Genomic DNA, 27,160 nt, shown 5'->3' with positions numbered 1-27,160 from the left:
TTCTCGCCGGGGAGAAGAATATTCGTGCTGACGCTCTCTCTCGCTCCCTTATGTCAACTGAAGAGGAGGAAGAGGAGCCTCGGCTTATTGTCCCTTCTGAGAGCCTGAGAACCGTAGCGCCGGTTTCGCTGGAGTCTGTGCCTCCGGGCAAGACTTTTGTGCCCATTAATTTGCGACCGGAGGTTCTCTCTTGGGCTCATTCGTCCAGGGTGGGTGGACACTTTGGGACAAAGAGGACATCTGAGCTTCTGGCGAGGACGTACTGGTGGCCGCATATGGTCCGGGATGTCAGGGATTATATTCTGGCGTGTGTCTCCTGCGGCAAAAAAAATCTCCGCGGCAAAGGTCAGCTGGGTTGCTCTATCCCTTGCCGGTGGCAGATAGGCCCTGGGAGATGGTCGGGATGGACTTTGTCGTGGGTTTACCCAAATCTCGCGGCTGTACCATCATTTGGGTCATCACCGATCATTTCTCAAAAATGGTGCATTTGGTGCCGCTACCACGGTTACCTTCTGCACGGGCCTTGGCAGCGTTGTTCATTAAACACATCTTCCGCCTACATGGTATGCCTGAAAAAACTGTCAGTGACCGGGGTCCCCAGTTTGCGTCTCGGTTCTGGAGAGAGCTTTGTCGTCTTCTCAGTATTGAGTTGAATCTCTCTTCCGCTTATCATCCCGAGACGAATGGGTTAGTAGAGAGGGCCAACCAGACCTTGGTCACATACCTGCGACATTTTGTTTCAGCCAGGCAGGATGACTGGGCATCCTTGCTATCGTGGGCAGAGTTTGCGCTGAACAACGCCGTAGCCGACTCCACTGGACAAACCCCATTCCTCCTCAACTATGGTCAGCATCCACGGGTACCTGTGCCTATGCCCGTGTCTTCCGCAGACTCCAGGGTGGCAGACTGGGCTGTGGAGGCACGGGATATTTGGGACCGCACTCAGGATGCCATTCGGGCCTCTAAGGAGAGAATGAGGTCCTCCGCCGATGCTCATCGGCGCCCAGCTCCGACCTTTGCTCCTGGCAACTTGGTGTGGCTCTCCGCCCGTAACATCAGGCTGCGAGTTGAGTCCACTAAGTTTGCTCCTCGCTACTTGGGTCCCTTCAAGGTCCTCGAACAGGTTAATCCTGTGGTCTACCGTCTGGCCCTTCCTCCACGCCTTGGTATCACCGACACCTTTCATGTGTCCCTCCTTAAGCCCGTATACATGTCCCGGTTTTCTGAGTCATCTGCCGAGACATCGGGTTCGTCTACGGATGATTTCGAGGTGAACACTATCTTGGGGTGCAAGGTGGTACGTGGCAAAAAAATTTTTTGGGTGGACTGGAAGGGTTACGGCCCTGAGGATAGGTCCTGGGAGCCTGCTGAGCACATTCGGGCTCCGCAGCTTATTGCTGCCTTCGAACATAGCGAGGCCCAAGGAGGGGGGGCTCTAGGAGGGGGGGGGGTAATGTTAGGAGTCGAGTTTCCTCTGCTGCACAGCTGGAATCTCGATCCGTGTCTGCTGCGGTCTCCCATTCTGCTTCGGCTCAGTGGGCTCTGCTCAGCGGAGGCGTCGCTCCCAGCATCTCGCTGGGACTGATTCTGTTACTGGGTAAAGGGTTCTGCTGCCTTTTCCGGCTCTCCTGTTGTACCCTGCACTGATCTGCGGCGAGCGGGCTTCCCTGGGACTAAGTCCTTATTTGCTCACACTGAGCATGCCCAGGACAGGATCTCCCGTTGGAGATCGTGGGTCACATGCTCAGGTGCTGCAGCACATCCCATTGGTCCTCTTGGCAGGTCCTGAAAGGGCAAAACTTCTGTAGCAGCTTCCTGTGCTGCAACTATATAAACTGCGCATGACCGCACGGCCATGCGCTAGTATTGTCTTGATAATATGTGTGTGTGTTGTGAGTGAAAGTCGCTCTTTAAAATACCCTCCCTATTGGATGACTGTTCGCGGAAGGTGTATGTTTGCTATCTAGCGCCCGACTTATCCAACAGCACGTTACACACATAACAGCGTCTAGTTGCTGTGACCGCCTGTACGGCGCCGTGCGCTTCCTCTGCGCTTTCCTTACCCAAGCCTGGGTGGTTAGTGGCGTCCGTCAGTGCGGCACTGCATGCACTCTCGTGCCTTTATATACTATTTTAATAGTTTCCTTACACACCCAGTTGCGGTGTTGTGCCAGCAAGTGGTCTAATCGGACTTCAATCCTGTGTTGGGGTTGTGTTCGCTGACTTCTTGCTCGTGCTCTATGTGCGGTACCGCGGTCCTGTGACTCAACAGGATCGCTTCCTTCACGCAGGGTGAAGTTAACCCGTGCGTGTATACTTATAGTATCGTCATATAGTCCGTCTTACTAGCAGCAGGGTTTTTACCTGCACGGTGGACCTCGGACTGCGAACGCACCTAGTTTCATATCATCTATACTTGGTGCGTTCCGCCAGTCCTTAACACTGAAGCATTGAGAATCAGACATATTTGGCTTAAAAGACTAGATAATACGCAGGGAAGAGAAAGCCATATCTCTGGAATGGAGAGGCTCAGAAATTAAAAAACATTGCCAGTTTCAAGGGAACAGTGTAAAAATTACACATCTGTGGCTAGTTATAGGTCCTATTTAAAGTCTATAGTATAATACACAGCATTTGCGCTTTTGATAAAATAAAATAAAAATGTAAGCAAAAAAGCATACATAATAATGAGATTAAAAGTACTGAAAGTACTGGAAGTCTTTAGATTGCACAAATTCGTAAGATTATTTTTGCCTCGATATTTATCAGGTAGTCAAGCAGTAGATGAGTCTGTTGCTTGAACACCCAGATCTTGGAGCTGAGACTAAAATGATGTTCCCTTGATGCCTTTTAGTATGCCATGACTTATGGACCCATGGTAGTTCGGGTTCTCATACCCGACTCGTTCTTTTTTCCAAAGTTTTGTTCGGGTACCAGAACTGTGCCCAAACCTGAAGCAAAGCCCAAACCCCATTGAAAACAATGGGGACCCAGACTTTTGAGCCGGAAAACTCTCTCTCCAAAACTCCGAACATTGCAACAGACTTCCATTTAATTCATATTAATTGTGCACTGTGATAACTGCATCTAAAAACCTTATGGCTATGATCACAATAAGTATTTTTACGTAGATTTTTGAGTGGATTCTGCCCCTAAATTATCATGAATGAATGCTTCAAAATTGTTTTGAATAAACTTGCTATTGATTTAAATAGGAAAATTCACCGTTCACGTGGTACTGTTATTCGTTCAATTTTTTTCAAAGCATAAAAGAAGCAGCATGTCAATATGTGAGAGTTTTTTATTGCTTGAATAAATGCTACAAACTTGACTACTGAACTAATTAAAGCAAAAAAACACCATAAGCAAAACAGCATAACAGCTAGCTGTCTTTGGGTTATACATTACTTGAATCAGATCTTTCCTTCACTTCCTACATCCGATCACTTGCCCTCTCATGTCATCTGCACTTCAAAAACATCACTTATCCTTGACTCTGCAAAATTTTTTACTACTGTTCTTATTCATTCTTGTCTGAAATACTGTGACTCTCTACTAACCAGTCTCCTTCTTACTAAACTCTCCCATCACCAATCCATCATGAATGCAGCAGCCAGGATTATAATCCTTTCAAACCATTACACCCATGTCTGTCCCCTTTGCCAGTCATTGCACTGGTTGTCCTTCCGCTATAGAGTCCAATCTAAACTTATCTCTTTCATCCACAAAGTTCTCCACAGTCCTAAACCACCCTACATCTCTTCCATCATCTCTGCCTACCAAACTACCCTCACCCTCTGTTTTGCTAATGTAAAAAGATTAACATTCTCAATAATCCAAACCTACCACTCCAGTCTCCAAGACTTCTCGTGTGCTGAACAAATTCTCTGGAATGTATTACCCCGGAAAATTAGATTAATTCCTAACACCCACAGTTTTAAGCGTGGCCCTAAAACCGCAGGCCTATCAGCTCACCTCACTTATGTAACCATTTGTGTTTTGCCCTTTCAAAACTTTTCCTTCAAATCTGGTCCCTTGTATCATCTGTTTACATACTCTCCATGCACTCAGTAGCCCTTTATATCAACACTTGTACTGATAGTGGCTTGTGATTGGTTCATGCAGCGTTATTTGAATACCCTATTTATGATATTGATGGTTGGACCATACAATACAAGCACTTTATGTTTACCTTTTTGTGTCACCCCTATTTCCTCATAGATTGTAAGCTTGCTATCAGGGCACTCACTCTTCTTGGTATCTGTTGAATTAAGTGTTTACTCTGTGTCTTTATTGTCCGTACAAGTACCACTGAATTGTTAAGTGCTGCAGAAAATGTTGGTGCTATAGAAGTAGAATTATTATTATAATTATGCTCCAAAATGCTTACATTTTTTAAGATTTTTTTTTGTGGATTTTACATCCAAAATAATCCATGTCAAAAACTTGGCGAGACTAACAGAACAGAAACAGTATCACTTATCCATGCTCTACTTAAATTTGAACCATACTCAAGTGAATTGGGCTGAGTGGCAATGCCAAATAAACGCAAATTGTCCTGACCTGAAAAATGAAAAGCTTTTTTCTTTTACATTCTAGACTATGCATTTTTGCTCCAGGAGAAGGAATCCCATGAATAATGTATATATGGAAGAGGGGTGGGGTCTCAGTGTTTCTAAATTACTTTTGAAATGATGGCCAGATTTACATTACCCCTACTTTCCCCTCTCGTAACATGTTTCTTTTTTACAGAAAAACAAATTGATTGTTCAGATGTCGATCTTTATACCTATTTCTCAGAGTTTATCAGACTTAAGGTTGAAGTAGCAGCAGTTAAAAGGTCTTTTTTAATACCTGAGGGTTTTGAGCTTCTGGCTTGATGCTTCTTCCTCCAGATGCTATTCAGGGCGTGGGCTGAGGTTGACTTTATGGTATTTCCAAGTTGTGTGAGACATAGATGTAGACAGTAAAATGTCAGAAAAAGCTGGTAACTTATGGACGTTTAAAGACGCATACCAATTGATGTAATGTCTCATCTGACTTGAAGGAGTTGCCTTGGAATCAGGTAAATCTTTGGTGTCAATGGAAGCATAGCACATCGGCAGCTCCTAGAAAACTAGGTTTATTTAATGCTCAATGTCATATGTGTTCATTGGCTTCTAACTGCAATAAAATATGGTCAGTCTGGAGGATTTAATTTGCAGTGCGGAGGTGGAAATATATATTGTGGAAGGTTCTCAAATTTAAAGAGGAAATGTAGCTGGCTCAGAAACTGCTACCTTAAATTAATTATCTATCAAATGCCTTGGCCCACAAGGGAAAAGGAACAATTTTACGAATTACATAAAATCTGAAAACTAACCTTTTTCAGTCAGATGTAATAAATATGCTGTCTAAAGAAAGAGATATAAATCCTTTCCAAGTGAATTCTCCCATTATCAATGTTCTAAAGGAGATGTATGACAATGGTGGTGTAGACTTCAAATAAAGTAGCACAAAGTTACAGCTCTTAGTAATGTTTGCTTAAAGAAAATCTAATGATGTTGGGAAATGTGTTGGCAGGTATCTAGTAACAGTGAAGCCCAGGACAAGACGCTCCAGGGAAGATGAGACCTGGCCTACTGATTTGCCTGCTGCTCTTGGAGTTGTCCTATGTGTATGGACAAGGTATGTATTCATTTTACAAGATGTCATCTTAATCTGGTAATATTTATACAAGGAGGATTATTTACACTTGTTACAGATGTCTTGAATAAATCAAGAACAAGGAACATAAATTCCAGATTAATCTACAGCCATTGGGGAAATATTACCATGTACATTGTGGGGATATCTTTCTCTCGCAGCTGTATGCAGCATGTTTCTTTCACACCTGTATTAGCTCAATGTCCTTATATTTTGGTTACATTAATATAGAATTGTGCAGCAATTCCCATCAGGAAATGATTAAGACTTGTAGAACTGATTGCTTGTTGATAATATTCATACTAAAGTGTCATCTAGCCTGACTGATTGCTGCAGACAATAATGAGACTTTGTCACTGAGCCAGTTTTGGATGTATAAAAATATCTTATGCTTGTGTCTAGAGCTCCTATGTAGAACTATGTGTCTTCATGGTAACAAGACCCTGTGCAAACATACTGCCAGCTCTTTATATGGTTTCTTCCACGCACAGGCTTAGTCACTCCAAGTACTAGATCTCAAGGGTTGCCCAGGTATTTATCCTGTAATCTGGATATGGATTTACACAGGAGCTCCTCATTCATGGCCATGGAGAAGGCTGCTGACCAGTGAAGCCACCTAGTGACAAGAAAGATTGTCATGTGAGGTCAATACAAAGAGCTCATGTCTGAGAAATAAACGGAAATTAAGCAGGTGGTCAAAATCTGGCCAGGGTCAGAAAATAGAATAATCCAAATAGCACCACAGAACCAACGAGCAGGAATGATGACCAGTGGGCTGAACTCAATTCATAGTGTGAAACAGGCATACAGGAATATATATAGTAGCTGCCCGCCTAGGGTTTATCAGCCGGAGCAAACACAAACAAGAAACAGAAGTCCAACTGAATTATTGCAGTCATATTTCAGAGAAAATATACTGTACTTTGAAAAGCTGGCTGGTGACGATGGGCAAAAATTCAACAAAGCTTTTATGCCAAATTGCAGGAGTGGGACAATCAGAGGAAAAGTATAACAGTGGTATTTTTCACCCACTCCTGGCAGATACTGATGTAAAATACTGACCGAATACTGAATGTGTGAACTTGATCTAAGACTGTTGTAAATGGTTAGAAATAGTTAAGCAGTTCTGTGTTCGCATAAAAACACCGGACCGCAAGTGCCATGTCAGGGTCGGAGAAACCATTGGTGCAACCTGTGCAGCCGCACAAGGGCCCAAGAAATAAGGGGTCCACTTTCACTGTCAAACCAGATAGCAGCTTCTGTCACAGACATATAAAGGGATGTGTTATTGGACTGCAAAGGGCTCATATATCGTTCTGGCACAAGGACCCTCTCCTTTCTGTGTCGGTTCCTGGGCCACATGCATTTATAAAGGTCATAAAACTGTGGCGTTTCTAATAATACATACTTCAGCTGCTGTAATATTTTGTGTTTATTATATTTTTATGCTTGTGTTTTTTTGTTTCTAAACTTTTCCTCTGATTCTTCCACTCCTTATTTTCGCTAAGGCTACGTTCACATTAGCGTTTCCCGACGCAGCGTCTGGAAACGCAGCGGCGACGCATGCGTCATGCGCCCCTATATTTAACATGGGGGGCGCATGGACATGCGTTGTGCTGCGTTGTGCGACGCATGCGTTTTTTTACCGCAAGCGTCGGGCAAAGAAAACGCAACAAGTTGCATTTTTTTGGCGTCGAAATTTCGGTTATAAAGGACGCATGCGTCGAAAATCGCAGCGTTTTAGCGTGCGTTTTGGTGCATTTTTATTTGCGTTGTGCGTTGCGTCGCCGACGCAGCGGCGCACAACGCAAATGTGAACGTAGCCTTACAAATACTGATGTAAAAATACTTACCAAATACTGAACATGTGAACGTGGTCTACAAAAGGTTGTATCCAATTTAGTCGTATATTGTGCATTGGAAATATACAAGAAAGCCCTATACTTGACTACTGTGTAGAATGACAGGGGAGGATGTGTTCACGTGCTTAATTATTTAGGGTGCAGTATATATGTCTTGATTTAGTTGTTCTCATGACAGAGCAGCTGTTGTGTGATTTCTAACACGGCAACCCATCCCTGGAATTCACCGCTTAGGAATTATTCTAAAAGCCCTGTTCCCACTGGATCTAACTATAGAATGCTTGAGATCAGGTTGCCACAGCTTTATTTTTGGGATCTTGACATTCATTGGATGTCAAATAATAGATGAAGAATTGTCTTCTTCAAACATATAATGTTGTGTGAGCCATCTTTAACGAACCTACTAGACCAGTCTAAGGTGGAAAGTCTCTCCAACACTGGTTATTATTTTATTCTAACCAGTACATGAATTTGTATGGTTTAAAACCTATACACGCATTGTTTGTTTCTTATATTTAAAATTGGCCAAAGTGTTGTGCTTTTTGTTTAGTGCTGAATATATAAGATGGATAACTCTTTCAACCCACTTTACATTTAAAGCTAATAGGTTTCACACAGATGTAGTTCACCAACATTTCTGATAAATTTCAGAGAATCGAGTGAGAATTCCAAGAGTCAGCTCTGTAGCAGCAACAGTCCTGAGGCAGGAGAAATGCATCCCAAAGATAGGAGCACATCTCTTTCTTGGAACTCTCCACAGCTTCCTCTTGAGGATCTCGAAAAATCTGTTTTCTTTTATAAATAATCCTCCATTAAATGAACAAATCCTTATTGGAAATTAGACCTACAGCAACATATGGAATGTATAACTACAACGCAGCTCTCGTCAACTGAAGAGTAACAGAAAATGCTTCTACGTGCATGGCCAAGTTGTCACTTTATCTATAAATGTTAGTAGTTTTTACAAATTGATCATACTCCAATAAAATTGTTCTGATTTGTAGGACCCCGGAAAGGAGATGCTGTGCTAAATCATTCCACAAGGAGAATTCGCACTGGGAAAAAAATCAACACAGCTCCAGCAAAAGTCAAACTTGACGGTAAAGATATTTTTTCTATAACCACCTATAGTATCAAATTAAAGATACAAATTGAGGCAAAAATATCACAGGGGATAATTATAGAAAATATACATTTTTATATGAAATCTAAGGTTGTGCTTCAGATATACCGTAAGTGGATATTTTGAAATTCTAATTTCCAGTCTTCTCAATTGTTTCCCTAAGTACGGTAATTTTATTTGAGCAAATCTCATAATTAAAAATGTCTCTAATTGTCTGGAAAATATGTATAACATCCTGAAGTCCCATTGGAGTCTATTGCACCCATTTTGAACTTTTTAATGCAAATTCAGCCTTTATAATGTCCAAGTGACTTCAACCTAAAAGGTTAGGGGAAAAGAGATGGTGACCAGTGGTAACCAGCAGCCTATTTAACCACACACAATAGTTTCAGACTTTTTAGGCTACTTATATTGTATAAAAAGTACAAAAGTTATCTCTTTGGAGGGTAAATGCATAAATGCATGCCATGCTGTTGTTTATGCATAGGAGGTGCAAACAGATGCTTTTTGCACAAGTATACCAAAAATTATCTCCTCTAATTAGGGAAACAATGTATATTCTTTTCAACATGAAGAAGTCATTGTTTCTCAAATAGGAGTAAACAATTACCCGATTTTTAGGGTCCACAACTGGCTTGCTATTCACAAATTGATTAGGCCATTGCAAAGGATTTTTATCAAACCATCCAAAAATTATCCCTTTTTTCCGTGAAGCAAAACAGGTGTAATATTTTGAATGTGAAGAAGTTATTGTTTCTCAATTAGGAGTGGAAAAATTATTTTTGACAATTACAAAGGCTTTTTATCAAGCTGTTCAAAAATTATCCCCTTTTTTTAAAGAGACAAAGCATGAGTACTGTTTTCAAAGTGAAAAAGTTATGGTTTGTTGTCACTTTTCCTATGAGAAATATAGACCTATTTTAGGAGCTGTTTTAAAAGAGTACTTTTTTTCCAGCAGCAGTAGTACTATCTAGTACTACAACACACAGTGCTCAACCAGGAGATGTGTGTCTGGTGTAGCTGTGCAGTGGCTGTGGCAGAAGCAGCATGGCAGAGACTTAGGAAAGGCAGGCAAGGAGATGTCTGGCAATTTACGACCAGTAACAGCTGCCCCGGCAGCAGCAGTACAATCTAGCACTATGAAATACAGTGGGTAGTAAAGAGATGTGTGACTGGCAAGAGTGTGTGGTGGCAAAGGCAGGCGCAACATTGAAGGGGCAGGCAGTCTATATATGACTCAACCTGGCTGTTCAGGCAGTGCGTCTGTCTTTGCTGAAGTGCACCAGGTTGTCGCAATGGCAAATAAATATTTTGTCTTTCATTTCAAATGTACTGAAGTTACTGCTGCTGCTGCTCCCTTGGCTATTTGCAGTAGTCCTAACAATGGCACAGGCAGAGGAGCGTTGTGTCTCTGTGGATTGTAGAGGGGTTTGCTGGGGTCAGTCACGTGGGTGGTAAAAGCTTCGGGGAGCAGGTAACAAAGCTGGAAACAAATTCACCAATGATGCTCTTATAGCTGACACCCGGCACCCCCATCAACTAGCTGTTAGCTTCTGCAGCCACCAGCCAGAATTACTCACTTGCAAAGCTGTCCGTCTTCTGATAGTGGCTATCACAGGGTACTGCACATCCGCCTTCTATTGATTTAAATAGGAGGAAGTTGTGAAATACGAAGCCTTGGCCACAACCAGAAGATGAAGCAGCTCGACAAGTGAGTACTCCCGGTCAGCGGTGGAAGCCGCCGACAACAAATTTCAGATGATTGACATAGGTATTGGGTGTCTGACCCTGGCCAATTAGACATTGATGACCTATCCTAAGAATAAGTCCTCATCATCAATGTAAAAGTTCTGGACAACATCTTTAAGTGTGGATCTTGACTGACAAAAAGGCTAGCATGACAAGAAGAAGAACAGGACAACTTGAGGGTTGCTCTGATTGCTGATGGGTGTAACTTTACCAAATGAACATGTGATATAATTTTAAATGGTGAAGGAGAGCTGTAGTTCCTGATCTAAAAGAGCTGCGATGTTCATGACTTATTTTCCTGTTGCAAAGGTTGTAGAGTAAAAAACAGCAGAAAAAAAGCAGCGATGTTTACCTGCTCAAGCCTTCAAACAGGATGCAGCGGACCCATGTAGCTAAGATGGCGGCAACACAGGTGCAAAAAATACCGATGAGACAACCACTCACGGCCAACAAATCCATGGAGGGCGTGGTTGCTTGGTATATTAACCCCTTTAACCCTGGGAGCGTTTTTTGCGTTTTTGTTTTTCACTCCCCTTATTCCCAGAGCCATAACTTTTTTAATTTTCTGTCAATATGGCCATGTGAGAGCTTGTTTTTTGCGGAATGAGTTGTACTTTTGAACCACATCATTGGTTTTACCATGTCATGTACTAGAAAACGGGAAAAAAAATTCCAAGTGTGGTGAAATTGCAAAAAAAAAGTGCAATCCCACACTCGTTTTTTGTTTGACTTTTTTACTAGGTTCACTAAATGCTAAAAATGACCTGCCATTATGATTCTCCAGGTCATTACGAGTTCATAGACACCAAACATGCCTAGGTTCTTTTTTATCTGCTGATAAAAAATTCCAAACTTTGTTTAAAAAAATTGCTCTATTTTCTGATACCCGTAGCATCTCCATTTTTCATGATCTTGGGTTAGGTGAGGGCTTATTTTTTGCTTGCAGAGCTGATGTTTTTAATTATACCATTTTGGTTCAGATACTATCTTTTGATCGCCTGTTATTGCATTTTAATGCAATGTCGCGGCAACCCAAAAAATGTAATTTTGGCGGTTTAACTTTTTTCTCGCTATACCATTTAGCGATCAGGTTAATCCTTTTTTAATGATAGATTGGGTGATTCTGAACACGGCGATACCAAATATGTGTTTGATTTTATTTTTATTGCTGTATTTTGAATGGGGTGGGTGAAAGAGGGTGATTTGAACTTTTATATATTTTTTTATATTTTTAAAAACATTTTTTTTTACTTTTGGCAAGCTTCAATAGTCTCCATGATCCATGGGAGGCTAGAAGCTGCCACAACTTGATTGGCTCTGCTACATAGAGGCGATGGTCAGATCGCCTCTATGTAGTAGAATTGCTGACTTGCTATGAGCGCCGACCACTGGGTGGCGCTCACAGCAATCCGCCACTGTCAACCATAGAGGTCTCCATGACATCTCGTGTTGTCATGCCGACACAATGGTGACCCGCGATCAAGTGAAGCAGGTCACTGGTGTGCTTCTTTCCGGCGCGATTGCTGGAAGCACCATTTAAATGCTTCTTTCAGCGTTTGACAGCGGCATTTAACTAGTTAATAGCTGCGGGTGGATCACGATTCCACACGCGGCTATTGCAGGCACATGTCAGCTGTTCAAAATAGCTGACATGTCCCAGGAAAGATGTGGGCTTACCGTCGGAGCAAACATCAAAGGGAGGGAGTCCAACATCAGCGTAAATATGCGCCCGATGTCGGTAAGGGGTTAATGCACAATAGAGGCTTGTATGGGGTCCTGTACACATACAGGTTATGCACAGCATCCCTATTAACAGCCTATTAGTGATGCCCATACTATTCGATCAGACAGGCTGCCCAGCGTTATCCAAATGCATCCCATGTGAATAGATACCTCAGTTTACAAGACCAAATGGGCCTGGCTGGACCCTGAGAAATAAAATGCAGAAAATACTTATAAAAATGTGAGGTATTAGTCAATATTTTGGCCAAGATGTGCAAGCTCGCAACCCGCTATAGAGTACCAAACAATCATGTGGCAGCAATGTGCGAAAGAACTCCCACATGCAAGAATCCTATACTTACATCTAGCCACCACTGCAACCAGACCTTTGTATCACCAATGCAAGCAATCTCCTCCTCTGATGTCCTCACCTTCTCATCACTCCTGTCTGGTTCACAGGATTTATTCACCACAGAATCATCATCATCATCTTCTTCTTCTTCATCGTCACCCCAAATTTTGCTGACAGGTGTCTTAGTGTGGAAAATGGTCAGCACTCCTTGCGCTCCACCTCATTCCCACCCTGAGGTTTGCTGTGGCTCAAAATGCTACTACCACAAACAATATCCCTACCACCCTGGCTTGCAGAGCCTGAAATACAGATTGGTATCAGACTCATGTTGTCTATCTACTCAGGCACCATGTCTTCTAAGAACAAAGGCTGACTGCTCATCTCTTCAAAAAAAAAATCAACTGGAAGCAGATGTTTTCTGGCACAGTCTGTTCCTTATTCTTCCAGGGTGCTGTGGGTTAGGGGTCTATGGGGAAAAACAGAAACGTGTAATTGGCGAATTGGAAATTCTGCTCTATACATTAAGTATTATAGCAGTAAAAGAGGTGGACTGAGCAAAACATTGACTTCAGCTGATAGTGTCGCTGTCAAAGCCAGCATTATGCTGCTGAGGTGGAAGTGAGTGAAAGGACATATCAACAATCATTCCCTCAGTATCCTCCTCGCTAATACTCTTGCCAAAGGGTACCGTCTCACAGTGGCACTTTGGTCGCTATGACGGCACAATCCGTGACGCTCCAACATCGCTCCAATATCGCTCCAGCGTCGTAGACTGCGGTCACACTTCGCAATGCACGACGCTGGAGCGATAACTTCACGACGTATTTGTGATTTAGAAGCTGTTGGTTACTATGCGCACATCGTATACAATATCGTGCACACCTTTGTTACACCATGCGATCATGCCGCCACAGCGGGACACTAGACGACGAAAGAAAGTTTCAAACGATCTGCTATATATATACGTAAGTATATCGCTGGAACGTCACGAATCGTGCCATCGTAGCCATCAAAATGCCACTGTGTGACGGTACCCAAAGGCAAAGGAGGCCAAATGTGACATGCCTTTTTGTACTATTACTGCGGGAAGTGCCGGTGGTGGTGCTGATATAGCAGCAAACACATTCTTATACGTGACATTAGTTTTCTTTCCTGTTGCATCAACAAGTCCATTGCCGATGCCCTTTGTTGAGTTTAGTTACATTTTGAACATAAGTATGATATTTAATTTGTGTCCATATTTTGATGAAAAAAAATAAAACATAGACCAGATATGCTAGACAATGGCAGGATTAATGTGGAAGGCAAAAAGGTTTAACTCAACAACTGCCCGCCCATACTATCAGTGTCACATGTCTGTGTTTTCAGTTCGACAATTTAAACAGGTATGGCAAAATTGACCCGCACAGTTAAATGTCTTAATTTGCTGTAATAATATACAGTATTTACAAAATTTTGGCATAGTGCACAGGAATTCCAACTGGTCAAAAAGGACCACATAAAAACTACTACCTAAAAATGCATCAAGTTTGTGTTTAGATATAAACTGGAATACTGGCAATAGGGTCTTATCCGGATTACAAAGGAAAGAGTAAAATGGGGTTTGCTCACCTGTGGGAGGTGGTGAAAATCACAACCTCTTTATTAGCTTTAAGCAAAGAAGTCTGCTGCAGATCCACCAAACAGATAGGATGTAAACTTGGAGATGAAAGTGTATATAAAACCCGCTCTGCGAGGAGCCAATATACGAAAGGAAACCAGATGTGGTTTTATTTGTCAACGCGTTTCGAGATGATCATACCTCTTCATCAGGGCAAACCACAATGATGAAGATGAAAAGGTATGATCACCTCGAAACACGTTGACAAATAAAACCGCTTCTCCTATAGAATATTGGAGCTTGGGTTTTATATCCACTTTCATTTACAAGTTTTCCAAAAATGCATCAACAGATCACAGTATGTTTTGTGATGTTCCATTGCCAAACTAGAATATTGAAAAAGGAAGGTAAAATATACAAAACATGTAACAGTTTTTTTTTTTTTTACTGTTTTGGGGAAGATATTTTTGTTTCATATTCTCCAATCCTTAAAGTGAACCTGTCAGCAGGATTGTGCTTAGTAACCTACAGACACTACCAGGTTCCGTCAAAGTAATGTAGCACACTGCTTTATTCTATACGGCATATGGACGTCATCAATGAAGGTCCCTCATTCGGATATGGTTTTCATTTTTTACAGTGATAGTTTCTTTACCTCTGGCATATGTGAGATACTATTTCCTTTATTCTGTTACTGCTCAGAATTTCAGCAATGGACAACGTGGTTCAACATTGATCACCCAGGCGGCAATGGAGATTATGAGCGCCTGGATGCCATTAGGTTCTACTATCCTAACAGAGTTTGCCCAAAACCTCGACGTATGGAAGCACGGACAACAGAGTGGATTCCAGCAGGAAAGACTGGAGAAGTGGTACATTACAGCCTGACTAAGGGATTCTGGTGTATCAATACAGAGCAAGAAGAAGGCAAAAATTGTTCTAATTATTCAGTTCGCTTCTTGTGTCCCATTGGTGAGTTCACCGTTTCTATATTTTTTGTCATTTACAAAACAGTTGTATTTTTACGATGTGTAAAGCTTGAGATCATCTGGGATAGAAAAGTGTATGTAGCATAAAACATTTGACGAAGTGTGGAATTTTACAATTTCATATTGCATAAAAAATTTAGTGATTTCAACTCTATTATATTTTCACTGGAGTTCCAAAACATCCATAACTTACATATAAAAGTACTAACATCAGCGTCGATATCACCATTTTTCCCTTTACTGTAGTTTATAGTACTGCTCTATTTTCCAAGATGAGTTAATTTGGATATACAGATTTAAAATTTTTGAGGCATGAAAATCCTGGATGATGACCCCTAAGGGTACATGCACACATTGTGGATTTAATAGCGGTTTCTTGCTGCATTTCCGCAGTATGTCTGCAATGTTTCCGCAGACTTTCCACTGCATTCCTGCATCACGTGTTACATGCAGATTTTGTTGCAGATTTAATTGAGAATTTTCCCATATTGCAATAGTGAAATCGACAATGAATTCGCAAATCATCAAGATCCGCTTCTGAAAGCTCTTTTTTTAATTACTGACCATTGATGTCCCAGATATGTTTGATGGGAGACATGTATGGAGACGTTGCAGGCCATGGCAACACTCTGAAGCCATGTATCCTACTCACAATAGCACAAGCAACATGCAGCGCGTTGTTGTCATGTTCAAAATTTGCTTCTGGGACGCTTTGGAAAAATGTCCGTTCAACTGGTTCTATGACTAAATCAATGTATGTCGAGCTATATCTGGAATTAAGACTAGAGGCGTCCGCCTATTGTACTTTATGCCACACCACACCATAATAATAGAACTAGGAGTGGTGTTGTATTTCCTTATGAAGGTCAGTTCATTGACCTCGGCTCACACCAACACTCTCAAAGGCTAGAAAAGTGCACATCAAGACAGCAACACAGGCTGGAATGAAGGTCTACCCTCTTCGTTGATGAGTTCCTCTTTTATCTTGGATGCAATAATAACTGGATACCGGTCTGGACACCACATGGGCAACGTCATGAAGAGGTATTCACAAGGGAATGTGAAATATTCTAGGAGCCGTTTTTCAACATGATAATGCCAGGCCACATGTGGCTTTTGCTACTGTGAGCAGCCTACTTGGCCTGAACATTCTACTAGCCTCTCCACCCTTGTCTCCAATTGAATACATCTGGGACTTCATTAGTCGGAAATTGCAAAGGGAGCTGCCAGCAGCAGAATTGATGATTTGCGTGCCCAAGTGCATTAACCGTTCAGCATTCAGAACATTCCTCAGATAACCATTAATAGCCTCACTAATAGCTGCCAAGATACGTAAATGCCGGAATTTCTGAACATGGTGCTCATAATCGATATACTTATTTGCATATACTTAACATGTCTATCCATCTGGTGATTTTTATAATTCCACGACTTTTCCTTCCTCAGGTTGCAGTTTCAGTGATGCACCAACTGAAATAATATTTCCCATGAAAACATGTTCACATCATGTCAATATCTATTATGTGTATTGTTGCACATGAGTTTTATCAACCAAACAAGTCCATCAAGCGCCACCTTTCATTCTTTCATACAAAATCCCAATCAGAAAAAAGCCCGAGCTCAACCTTGAAAGTTATAGCAACATTTTTTTCATATCAGAGCTATAACTAATTAAATAAAACCTGTAATTTGCTATGTATGTATTTTCCTATACCTCATATTTATGTCGATGCTGCTCCCCTCTCCCAGCGCGGTCATGTCAGTACAGAAGAGAGATGAAACATCAGAGCAGTGAAGATGATCATGCGTGCAGCGTTTGGTAAATACAAAGCTCTGGAGCTATCAAAGGAAATGAGGCATCATTCTCACATACCTTAGATAGGTCCAGACCATTGTATTAACACCATTACAGAACAGCCATGAGTGAGCATAAGGTTAGACACATCTGTCTATCCAGATCACATTTAAAAAACCTGTTTTCGCCTTCTCTGGGGGCATTTGATTTTTTTTTACCTAAATAAGCCTGCCGTTTTGTGATTGGGAAAGGTGAAATAGTAAACGCACCCATAGAAAAGAAGACTTGAACTTTCATGTGGAACACAGGCCTGGGAAGCTGCACAGAAATGCAGATGCCCTGTCTATGCTTCCCTATTTGGTGACTGAAGGTACCAAAACCCCCGGATTTGGGAAGAGGGGGGGGGGAAATGTGACAAAGTCACTTGAAAAGTACTAGAGGGTAGATATGTAGCACTGAGGTTGTTAGCTTCAGTAATATAAACCTAGGAAAAATCATCCAGCACACTAAGTGATGAGAGGGGATAATCAGCCATGTTTAGGATGATTGGACAGCTGTAGAGTGGGAGGATTCAAGAGGATAAATACCCAGCTTTCTAGAGAATTTGAGTGTGGATGGGTTTGTTGGTGAAAGCTCTGGAGATGTGCTTTTGTGTTAAGGAAAGCTGGTCGTATGGAGATTGCAGGTCTACTGGACTGAATGTTCTTTGCTAACGAACATGGAAGCTGGAATCTAAGCCAGGTTGGCTAATCAGCACTACTGTATGGGCTTGTTACTTTATGTTTTACATTCTGCCAGACAAAAGCTGTATTTGCATTTTCTGGTGATGTGGTTTATGAGGATTGCAATATTACAATATTACTGTACTTCTATTACAGTTTTTCAACCCACTGTTCCGAAAGATCCATGGTCAGAATGGTCACCATGGAGCACATGCTCAGCCAGATGTGGAAGTAATGGCATGCAAATTCGGAGAAGAACCTGTTTAGCAGAGGATCAGTGGCAAGATCACTGTAATGGACCCACTGAAGAGGGGCGCAGGTGTACTGGTGCTCCATGTACAGGTAAAAAATATTAACTCTACTTAATTTTATCATTTCAGATCAATAACTAATTTATAAATAAAAAATAGAACTATTGTTAACACTTATCTCGTAGTCATAAAGTTTGCTTTCATCCTTAATTTTCTTCATAGTGTGCAGCCTCACCTGTCCTATGGGTAAAGCAAGCGCAGACTGCAGTGTGTGTGAATGCAAGAACCAAATACTGTACGGCACGGTCACACTTCCAGACGGAGCGCCCGCTGCTGGTGTAAATGTGTATATTATTTCTAAGAAACCCAAAGTGAAAGCAGTATCTGATGGCCAAGGCCAGTTCCGTGTGGTTGGGTTGTGTCCCAACAGCACTTTGCAGTTGAAATTAGAAAAATACTCTGTGCTCAATGTAAAAATTCCTCAAAGCAATGGATCATCCTCATCCATCAATATTAGAATGAAGAGGAAAGGTAAGAGTAACGTCACTATATTATATTTTCTTTGTGTTCTGAATGTCAGGGGTGTTAATACCGATTCTTGAATGCTGGGTCAAGTGCATCAAATGAAAAAAACTGAACTCAATACTACGTATGACTTAATTGAGTCAAATTCTTATAACTACAAACAAAGATGCCAAGAATGAACTAAAGTTATGCCAACAGTGAGGCTCACCTTGCTACGCAGTTTCTGTAACCCCCATTTAATGGAATTTATGCAAACAGCGTAGCACAACTTCTCTCAGCTGTTTTCATAACCCTATCTCTGATGACTGAGACCTCAAAGCTGTTATTCTCATCTCGTCCAAGGAAGACAGGCATGGGAATAACAAATAAGTGTTGAAAAAGGGCAACATGGTGGCTTAGCTGTGGGTTCAGATACTGCTGAGAGCAACATACAGAATTTTTGCTTTTTCAACCTTTTTTCAGAGAATCTGAATTAAAACACCAAAACTTTTCCTCCACTCATGGTTAGTGGTTGGGTGAAGCCATTTATTGTAAAACTACTGTGTTTTCTATTTTAAATCATAATGACAACCCAAAACGTCCAAATGATCCTGATCAAAGTTCACATAACCCATTTCTTAATGCCGTATATTGCCCCATCTTACATCAATGACAGCTTGAAGTCTTTTGTGGTAGTCGTAGATGAGGTTCTTTATTTTCTAAGATGGTAAAGCTGCCCACTCTTCTTGGAAAAAGCCTCCAGTTCCTGTGAATTCCTGAGCTGTCTAGCATGAACTGCGTGTTTGAGATCTCCCCAGAGTGGCTCAATGATATTGAGGTCAGAAGACTGAGATGGCCACTCCAGAAACTTCACTTTGTTCTGCTGTAGCCAATGACAGGTCAACTTGGCTTTGTGTTTTGGATCGTTGTCATTTTGGAATGTCCAAGTATGTCCCATGCTCAGCTTCCAGGCTGATAAGTGCAAATTTGCCTCCAGTATTTGCTGATAACGCGCTGCATTCATCTTTCCTTCAACTTTGACCAAGTTGCCTGTGCTTTTACAGCTCGCACATCCCCAAAACATTAGTGATCCACCTCCATGCTTTACAGTAGGAATGGTGTTCCTTTCATCATAGGCCTTGTTGACCTCTCTCCAAATGTAACGTTAACGGTTGTAGCCAAAAAGTAAAATTTTGGTCTCATCACTCCAAATTACCTTGTTCCAGAAGTTTTGAGGCTTGTGCTGTTTTGCATATTGTAGGCAAGATACTTTGTGGCACTTGCGCAGTAATGGCTTGCTTCTGGTGACTCGACCATGCAGCCCATTTTTCTTCAAGTGTCTCCTTATTGTGCATCTTGAAACAGCCAGACCGCTAGGTTTCAGAGAGTCCTATATTTCAGCTGATGTTGTTTGTGGATTTCTCTGTGCATCCCGAACAATTTTCGTTGTATTTGAGAACGCTGCCAACTGGCATTATCAATTCCTTGGATATCTTTTTGTATCCCTTTCCTGTTTTATACAGTTCAACTACCTTTTCCCGTAGATCAATTGACAATTTTTTTGCTTTCCCCATGACTCACAATCCAGAAACGTCAGTGGCTGGATGATAGATGCAAGAGTCTGTCTGGATCCCAGAAAGTCATTCAGCTTTTATGCGCACACACTGATCACAGGCAAACAGGTCACAGATGAGGATGTTACCTTTAGTAGCCATTGAAACCCATTTGTGTCAACTTCTGTGCATGTTATCAGGCCAAAATCACCAGACTATGTGAACTTTGATGTTTTGGGTTGTCATTATGATTTAAAAAGAGGAAACACAGTAGTTTGATAATAAATGGCTTCACCCAACCACTAACTATGAGTGCTATCATTCATATTCTCTGAAAAAAAGCCAAGAAAGCAAAAATTCTGCAGGGATATGTAAACTTTTGAGCACAACTGTATGCAAAGAGTTTGTGTTCTCCAATGTTTGTGTGGGTTCCCTCCTGACAATTCAATAACATACTGGGAATTTAGAATGCTATCCCCAGTGAATACAGGAATGATGATGTCTGTAAAGTGCTGTGGAATATGATGGCACCAAGTTAGTAAAATAAGGAAAACACAAATCCAATAGCAGGAACAGTGTAAGGTCTACTGCATACACTGAAGTTTGCTAAGGTAGGACAATTCCAAATGTTTTTTTTACAATTGTGTCCCCTTTGTGATCCTTATCTCCACAGAAAAGCCTTACATGCTAGAAAATCCTGAAGCTAAGGTGAGGAGAGTGGGGCAAAGTGTCACATTCTGCTGCAATGCTGTGGGAGAGCCAGCCGTAGAGCAATATCTATGGTAAGCGGCACTGACGAGTCTACCCACATATTTCAATTAAAGGGAACCTGTCACCAGTTTTGGCCGAAATAAGAAAAGGCCATCACCTTTCAGGGCTGATATACCACATTTTATAAAGCTGTATATAAGCCCCAACCTGACCTGCAAGAGAAGAAAAATAACTTTTATTATAGTCACCTGCGGGGCGGTCTGGTCCGAGGGGTGTCGCTCTTCTTTGTCTGGTGCCTCCCATCTTTTTGTGATGCTGTCCTCCTGCTTGCTTCGTGTGGATGCCATATCGCCGCATCATCCACGCAGTCTCCTCGGCATCGCGCTCCTGCGCAGGCGTACTTAACTGCCCTGTTGAGGGCAGAGCAAAGTACTGCAGTGCGCCGGGGCTCTTTAACCTTTCCTGGCACCTGCGCATTGCAGTACTTTGCTCAGCCCTCAACAGGGTAGATAAGTATGCCTGTGAAGGAGCGCAGTGCCGAGGAACCTGTGTGGATGATGCAGCGACAAGTCATCCCCACGAAGCAAGCAGTAGGACGGTGATCGTAAGAAGATGGGAGGTGCCGGATCAAGAAGAGCAACACTCCTCGGACAAGATCACCCCGCAGGTGAGTATAATAAAAGTTATTTTTCTTTGCATCAAATTTGCATCAAATAGTTATTTCCCCTACTGTATATCTATATATTTGCAGGAAAAGATTCAGGGACTAATTTATCCAATAGGTTTCATAAAAAAAATTTTTATACAACTTATTTCCACAGAAATGTCATCAGTATTGGTGCTTTTACATATTTTAGCCAGGTTAACACACTTTTTAAAAGTGAGCAAAGCTTTGTGGCAAAGAGCTTTGCACACTAGAAAAATGAATTTTAATTTACACCAAAAAGTAGAATAAATTACTACAGAAATGTATACAGTTAACATCTGGAAAAGATTTCTTTTGATGATGCATCTTACTCCAGTGCTCCCTTTATTAAGACTGGTGTACAAAATGCTAGTATTGATCAATCAATATCTATTGTAGTTTAGCAATTATTACCCCTGCTCTTCCTATGCATAGGTGATCCGTCCTATTTAGATTGATAGCCTTCACTGGGCATACAGAAATAGCTGTCAGTCATTAATTAGGACCTTCCACTTGACGCATAAAAAAATGGAGATTATAAAGAAAATGTGAGTTACACTGAATCTTTTTTCCCAAATTATTATATCAATTTAGCCATCTCCTCCTTTGTTTTAGCATGCTGTGGGTACCTTTAGATTGCATTAGATGCAACATTTTCCATATAGGTATTTTAGTAGCATGCTTTCACACTGTAGTGTAGTTACGGAACTTATTTTTTACAATTGTATAATTTATTTTCAGGTACCATAATGGAACACTTTTGGACCAAAATATCCATAAATCCAGTAACCAGCTGATCCTTCGCAAGCTCAAGCCAAGCCAAGTGGGAGAGTACTACTGTAAGGCTAAAAATGATGCAGGATTTGTAAAATCCAGTCACGCTAAACTCACTCTTATTGGTAAGTTACAATTTAACAATAGAAAAATACTTATAGTTTATAAAACCTTACAAAACCTTACAGAATTGTACTTAAAGGGAACCTGTCAGCAGATTTTGCCGCTATAAGATGTGGCCACTGCCTTTCAGGGCTCATCTACAGCATTCTATAATTATGTAGATAAGTCCCTAGTCCGACCTGCAAGTGAAGAAAAATATGGGCTTCTCTGACCTTTCCCAGCGCCTGCGCACTGCATTACTTTACTCTGTTGCCCTCAACAGGGCAGATAAGTACGCCTGCGCAGGATCGCTGATGCCGGGAAGCGATGAAGAAGCAGGAGAGTGGCATCGCAAGAAGATGGGAAGTGCCAGACCCGGACCTGTGACACCCATCGGGCCGGACCACCCCCCGGGTGAGTATAATAAAACTTATTTTTCTTCACTTGCCGTTCGGACAAGGGACTTGTCTATAGCATTATCGAATGCTGTAGATAAGCCCTGAAAGGCAGTGGCCGCATCTTATAGCGGCAAAATCTGCTGACAGGTTCTCTTTAACTCAATAATCTTAACAGTACAGCTTTTAAGTTGAACACATTTCATAAAGAAAATGGGATGAATTTATTAAGCAAAATGCACAACAATTCTGCTTCAAATTGAAATAAAAAACCTGTTGTACACGCCATGTATTATTATTATTTGTGATATATGATCATATGTTCATTTTCTATCATAATCATTCATTTCACTTGTATCTATCAGTTTTTCTCAAGTCACTTGTTATCATTTAATGGTTTAACCTTCAATGAATCTGTGCAGCTTTAGTGTGATAAATGTCAAGTAATAACTTATCAGTGCAGTTTTATCATTAGTAAAAAGGATTTTTATCTCTACAGCTCAAGATGATCATGCCTGTAATCCAAACCCAGAAAATCATCTCATCCAACTTCCTCAAGATTGTTTGCAAAATGCCACTAATTCACTGTACTACAATGTGGGGAAATGTCCCTCTACATCTTGCCCCGGGGATCTGGACAATGGACTGCGATGCAAGGACACAGTGCCCTACTGCTGTGGAATTACTAAGACAGAACTAAAAGAAGTCTCCTGTCAGGGTTATGTACTCCCCATTAAAGTTGCTGTGCAATGTGGTTGCTTAAAGTGTGTGGACACCAAAATAATTGTCCGTGGAAGAGCAGTGGCATCTGATACTGGAGAACCAATGCGATTTGGACACATTTACATGGGAAATACCAGGGTTAGCATGACAGGTTATAAAGGCACCTTTTCTATTCAGGTTCCTGCAAAAACAGAAAGGTTGGTTCTTACTTTCGTTGACCGACTGCAAAAATTTGTTAATACCACAAAGGTTCTTCCCTTCAATAAAAAGGGAGGTGCTGTATTTCATGAAGTTCTTCTTCTGAGGAAAAAAGAACCAGTAATATTGGACTCTATGAGTACAAACCAGATATTATTAGGAGATGTAGAAAACAATGATCCTATAGCTGAATTGGAAATTCCACCAAATTCTTTCTATCGACAAAATGGAGAGATCTACAATGGAAAAGTAAAGGCAAGTGTTACGTTTTTAGACCCAAGAAACATATCTACAGCAGCAGCTGTACAAAGTGACTTAAATTTTGTCAATGATGAAGGTGACACCTTGCCACTACGTTCATATGGAATGTTCTCAGTAGACTTTACTGATGAAAAAGCCACTGAGTCTTTGAATGCTGGAGCAGTTAAAGTATACCTTGACTCTTCCCAGGTCAAAATGTCAGAACACCTTGAAACCATGAAATTATGGTCTCTAAATCCAGAAACTGGTCTTTGGGAAGAAGAAGGAAACTTTCAACAATCAAAAGTTCAAAGAGGTAAAAGAGAAGAGAGAACCTTTCTTGTGGGCAACATGGAAATAAGGGAGAGAAGACTGTTCAACCTCGATGTTCCTGAAAGTCGAAGATGTTATGTGAAAGTTCGTGCATATAGAAGTGAAAGATTTTTGCCAAGTGAACAAATAGAAGGTGTAGTAATGAACCTAATCAACATGGAACCTGAGTCAGGATTTTCATCCAATCCTCGAGCTTGGGGACGATTTGACAGTGCAATAGCTGGTTCCAATGGGGCATGTTTACCTGCATTTTGTGATGACAAAACCCCTGATGCTTACTCTGCATTTGTAACGGCTACATTAGGAGGAGAAGAGTTGGAATCAGTTGAATCTTCTCCAAAGTTTAATCCAAATTTAATCGGTGTTCCACAACCCTACCTAAACAAACTGAATTACAGAAGAACAGATCATGATGATCCTAAAGTCAAGAAGACAGCTTTCAGCATCAATGTGGCCAAACCAACTCCAAATGTTGCAGAGGAAAGCAATGGCCCTGTTTATGCCTATGACAAACTGCTAGACTGTGAAGAGGCCCCCCATAGTTCCGCACATTTTAGATTTTACAGAGTAGAAGGTGACAGATATGACTTCAATACTGTATCGTTTAATGAAGATGACCCAATGAGCTGGACTGCGGACTACTTAGCCTGGTGGCCCAAGCCAATGGAGTACAGGGCTTGTTTTATGAAAGTTAAAATTGTTGGGCCTCAGGAAATTATTGTAAGGTCTCGAAATATGGGTGGCACACACCCTCAAACAGTTGGCCAACTCTACGGAATTCGAGATGTACGGAGCACAAGAGACCTAGAAGAATCCAGCACTTCTACAGCATGTGTGGAATTCAAATGTAGTGGTATGCTGTATGATCAAGACAGGGTAGATCGTACACTTGTAAAGATTGTTCCTCAAGGAAGCTGTCGAAGGGATTCCATAAACAGCATGCTTCATGAGTATCTTGTAAATCATCTTCCAATGGCAGTTAACAATGACACCAACGAGTATACTATGCTTGCTCCTCTTGACCCACTTGGACATAACTATGGCATTTATACAGTTACTGACCAGGATCCAAGAACAGCTAAGGAGATTGCCCTTGGTAGATGCTTTGATGGCTCATCTGATGGGGCTTCAAGGGTGATGAAGAGTAATGTAGGGGTAGCACTTACTTTTAACTGCTTAGATAAAGATGTCGGACATCAAAGTGTATTTCGTGGTGGGAATGGACTAGCAGCTTCAAGTGCCGCTAGACAAGGAGGTAGGCTTGGAAGGCAGGAAAGAGCAAGTAGTAGAAACAGATCAGCAAGCAGAATAACCTCTCTTTTAACAACAAGACAACGCAGCTCAGATCAGTAGGACATGAACAAATGCCAGAACAGACTGCCAGTACACTCCATGGGTATTGCAGAGTTTTCGGAAAATTCAATATTTAAATTTCTTTATGCCATTTTTAAAGACCTCTACCCAAGTGAAGTGTAAAGATTTATAGCTGAATGTATCTACATATCATTATTTTTATTCTCAGTTTCTTCTTTATTAGTAGCAGAACAGCGAGAAGTATCCTAATAAAACTGCTGACAATGACATCTAACATACAAAACAAGTCCAAGATATCACATAACTGTTATCTATTACAGCAACCATCATTTTAGAGAACATTGCCTCTTTTTTCCCTTTGTCATTTAGTATGCTAAAACATTATGGCACACATGCTTTTTACCTACTTACATGCTTATTTCATATGAGTTATGTATCAGACTTAATGGCTTCCTTCCTTCTGTCATATTTTAATTTGTACCTTTAAGCAGTCAAAATCAACCCCTTATTTGTGGGAACTGGTTTAAATGGTATTTTATATTTCCCACTTAAACTAGTACAAAGCAATAATACATTATCTTTCCAGATGTGAGTCCCACTGAGGATGTAATGTGGAAAGCAGAACTAGAATGTGACCAATATTTTACACATTGGGAAGCAAAAATGACATCTACGATATTTTACTGAAATCTTATAGAAAAATCCTAGTGCAAAATGCCTTTTGTTTGCCTATCTAGTAATATTGACTGCATACTAAAGGTTCAAAACCAGAGCACAAGTGTTATATAAAATCCATAAGGGCAATATCTTATCATTTATATTTTTTTAAAGTCTTAAATTATTTTCCTGACAAAGAAATCTGTAAAAAAAATTATTATGCATCGAGATCTGTTTTGGTGATGAATTATGTTTATTCCCAATAAAAAAAGGTGCTTTCTGTTACTGACACGAAAAAAGGTGAACTGGACTCAAACTGAATTTATAGTGAACAGAGAAAGTCCTGGGCTTAACGTCAGGAGTGAGGTGGCTGTATGCCAACACTACTAAGAAGGAAATATGGTTTCAATCAATGTTCAGTGAAAATGTGTTGTCTATCAGTTGAATTGTGCATATTAGTTGCTTCCTTTCTTGAATTGGCTATTCCCCAGAGAAGGAATAAATTCCAAACTGTAATACTGTACTTGAAAATGTAAATAACATTTTATTTATTTTCTTTTTTATTATTTCTTGTAATTGTAACTGAATCTAATTTTTTTTTTTTGCTTTACTGGATAATGTTGAAGCAGTAAAATGTTACTGTAATTATTATAACAGCTAAGTATTAAATATGCCTTGACTAAAAAAAAAAATCTGTTGTTAGCCTGTAAAAGTCAAACTGTGTTTAGACTCTTTGCGATTATTTTTGGCTGAGAGGTAAGGAAAATACCATCATATGGTTAAAGTATTAGATTGCAGATTCCAGCATGAAAAAAATGTACAAATAACCAATTGCTTTGCAGAGATTTATTCTTGTTTGCCTGGGGTTTCTGAACATATTTTATACTTTTTACTATAACAAAACTGTAAATTCTATAAAAATAAAAAAAGTAAAAAAAAAACAATCAAATTTTTCCACTAAGCATTATAGATGAGCGGATCTTTTGAAATTTGATTTTGCCAGCTTTGCCAAATTTTCCCAAAATATTTAATTTACAAATTTGCATGAATGTCAAAATTGAAACGCTTTTAATTGCTCGAAAATACATGTGAGTTAGAAGATAAAAAGAGAGATAGTGTAC

At 40.8% G+C, this 27,160-nt stretch overlaps 1 protein-coding gene across 1 annotated transcript in view; it reads left to right on the top strand.

The window, feature by feature from the left end:
• CILP (cartilage intermediate layer protein) overlaps positions 1-26,344 on the top strand; it is an 89,033-nt gene extending 62,689 nt beyond the window's left edge. The window contains exons 2-9 of the mRNA XM_069766353.1: positions 5,563-5,667; positions 8,552-8,647; positions 14,796-15,065; positions 17,756-17,941; positions 18,073-18,381; positions 20,581-20,689; positions 22,045-22,202; positions 23,074-26,344. Of these exons, the coding sequence (XP_069622454.1) occupies positions 5,607-5,667; positions 8,552-8,647; positions 14,796-15,065; positions 17,756-17,941; positions 18,073-18,381; positions 20,581-20,689; positions 22,045-22,202; positions 23,074-25,421 (3,537 nt within the window). The 5' untranslated portion in view covers positions 5,563-5,606 and the 3' untranslated portion in view covers positions 25,422-26,344. The remainder of the gene's footprint in view (positions 1-5,562; positions 5,668-8,551; positions 8,648-14,795; positions 15,066-17,755; positions 17,942-18,072; positions 18,382-20,580; positions 20,690-22,044; positions 22,203-23,073) is intronic.
• The last annotated feature ends 816 nt before the right edge of the window (positions 26,345-27,160 follow it).

This window comes from Ranitomeya imitator, chromosome 4 (assembly GCF_032444005.1).
Source record: "Ranitomeya imitator isolate aRanImi1 chromosome 4, aRanImi1.pri, whole genome shotgun sequence".
Lineage (NCBI taxonomy): Eukaryota > Metazoa > Chordata > Amphibia > Anura > Dendrobatidae > Ranitomeya > Ranitomeya imitator.
This window is presented reverse-complemented; position numbering and strand designations above follow the sequence as displayed.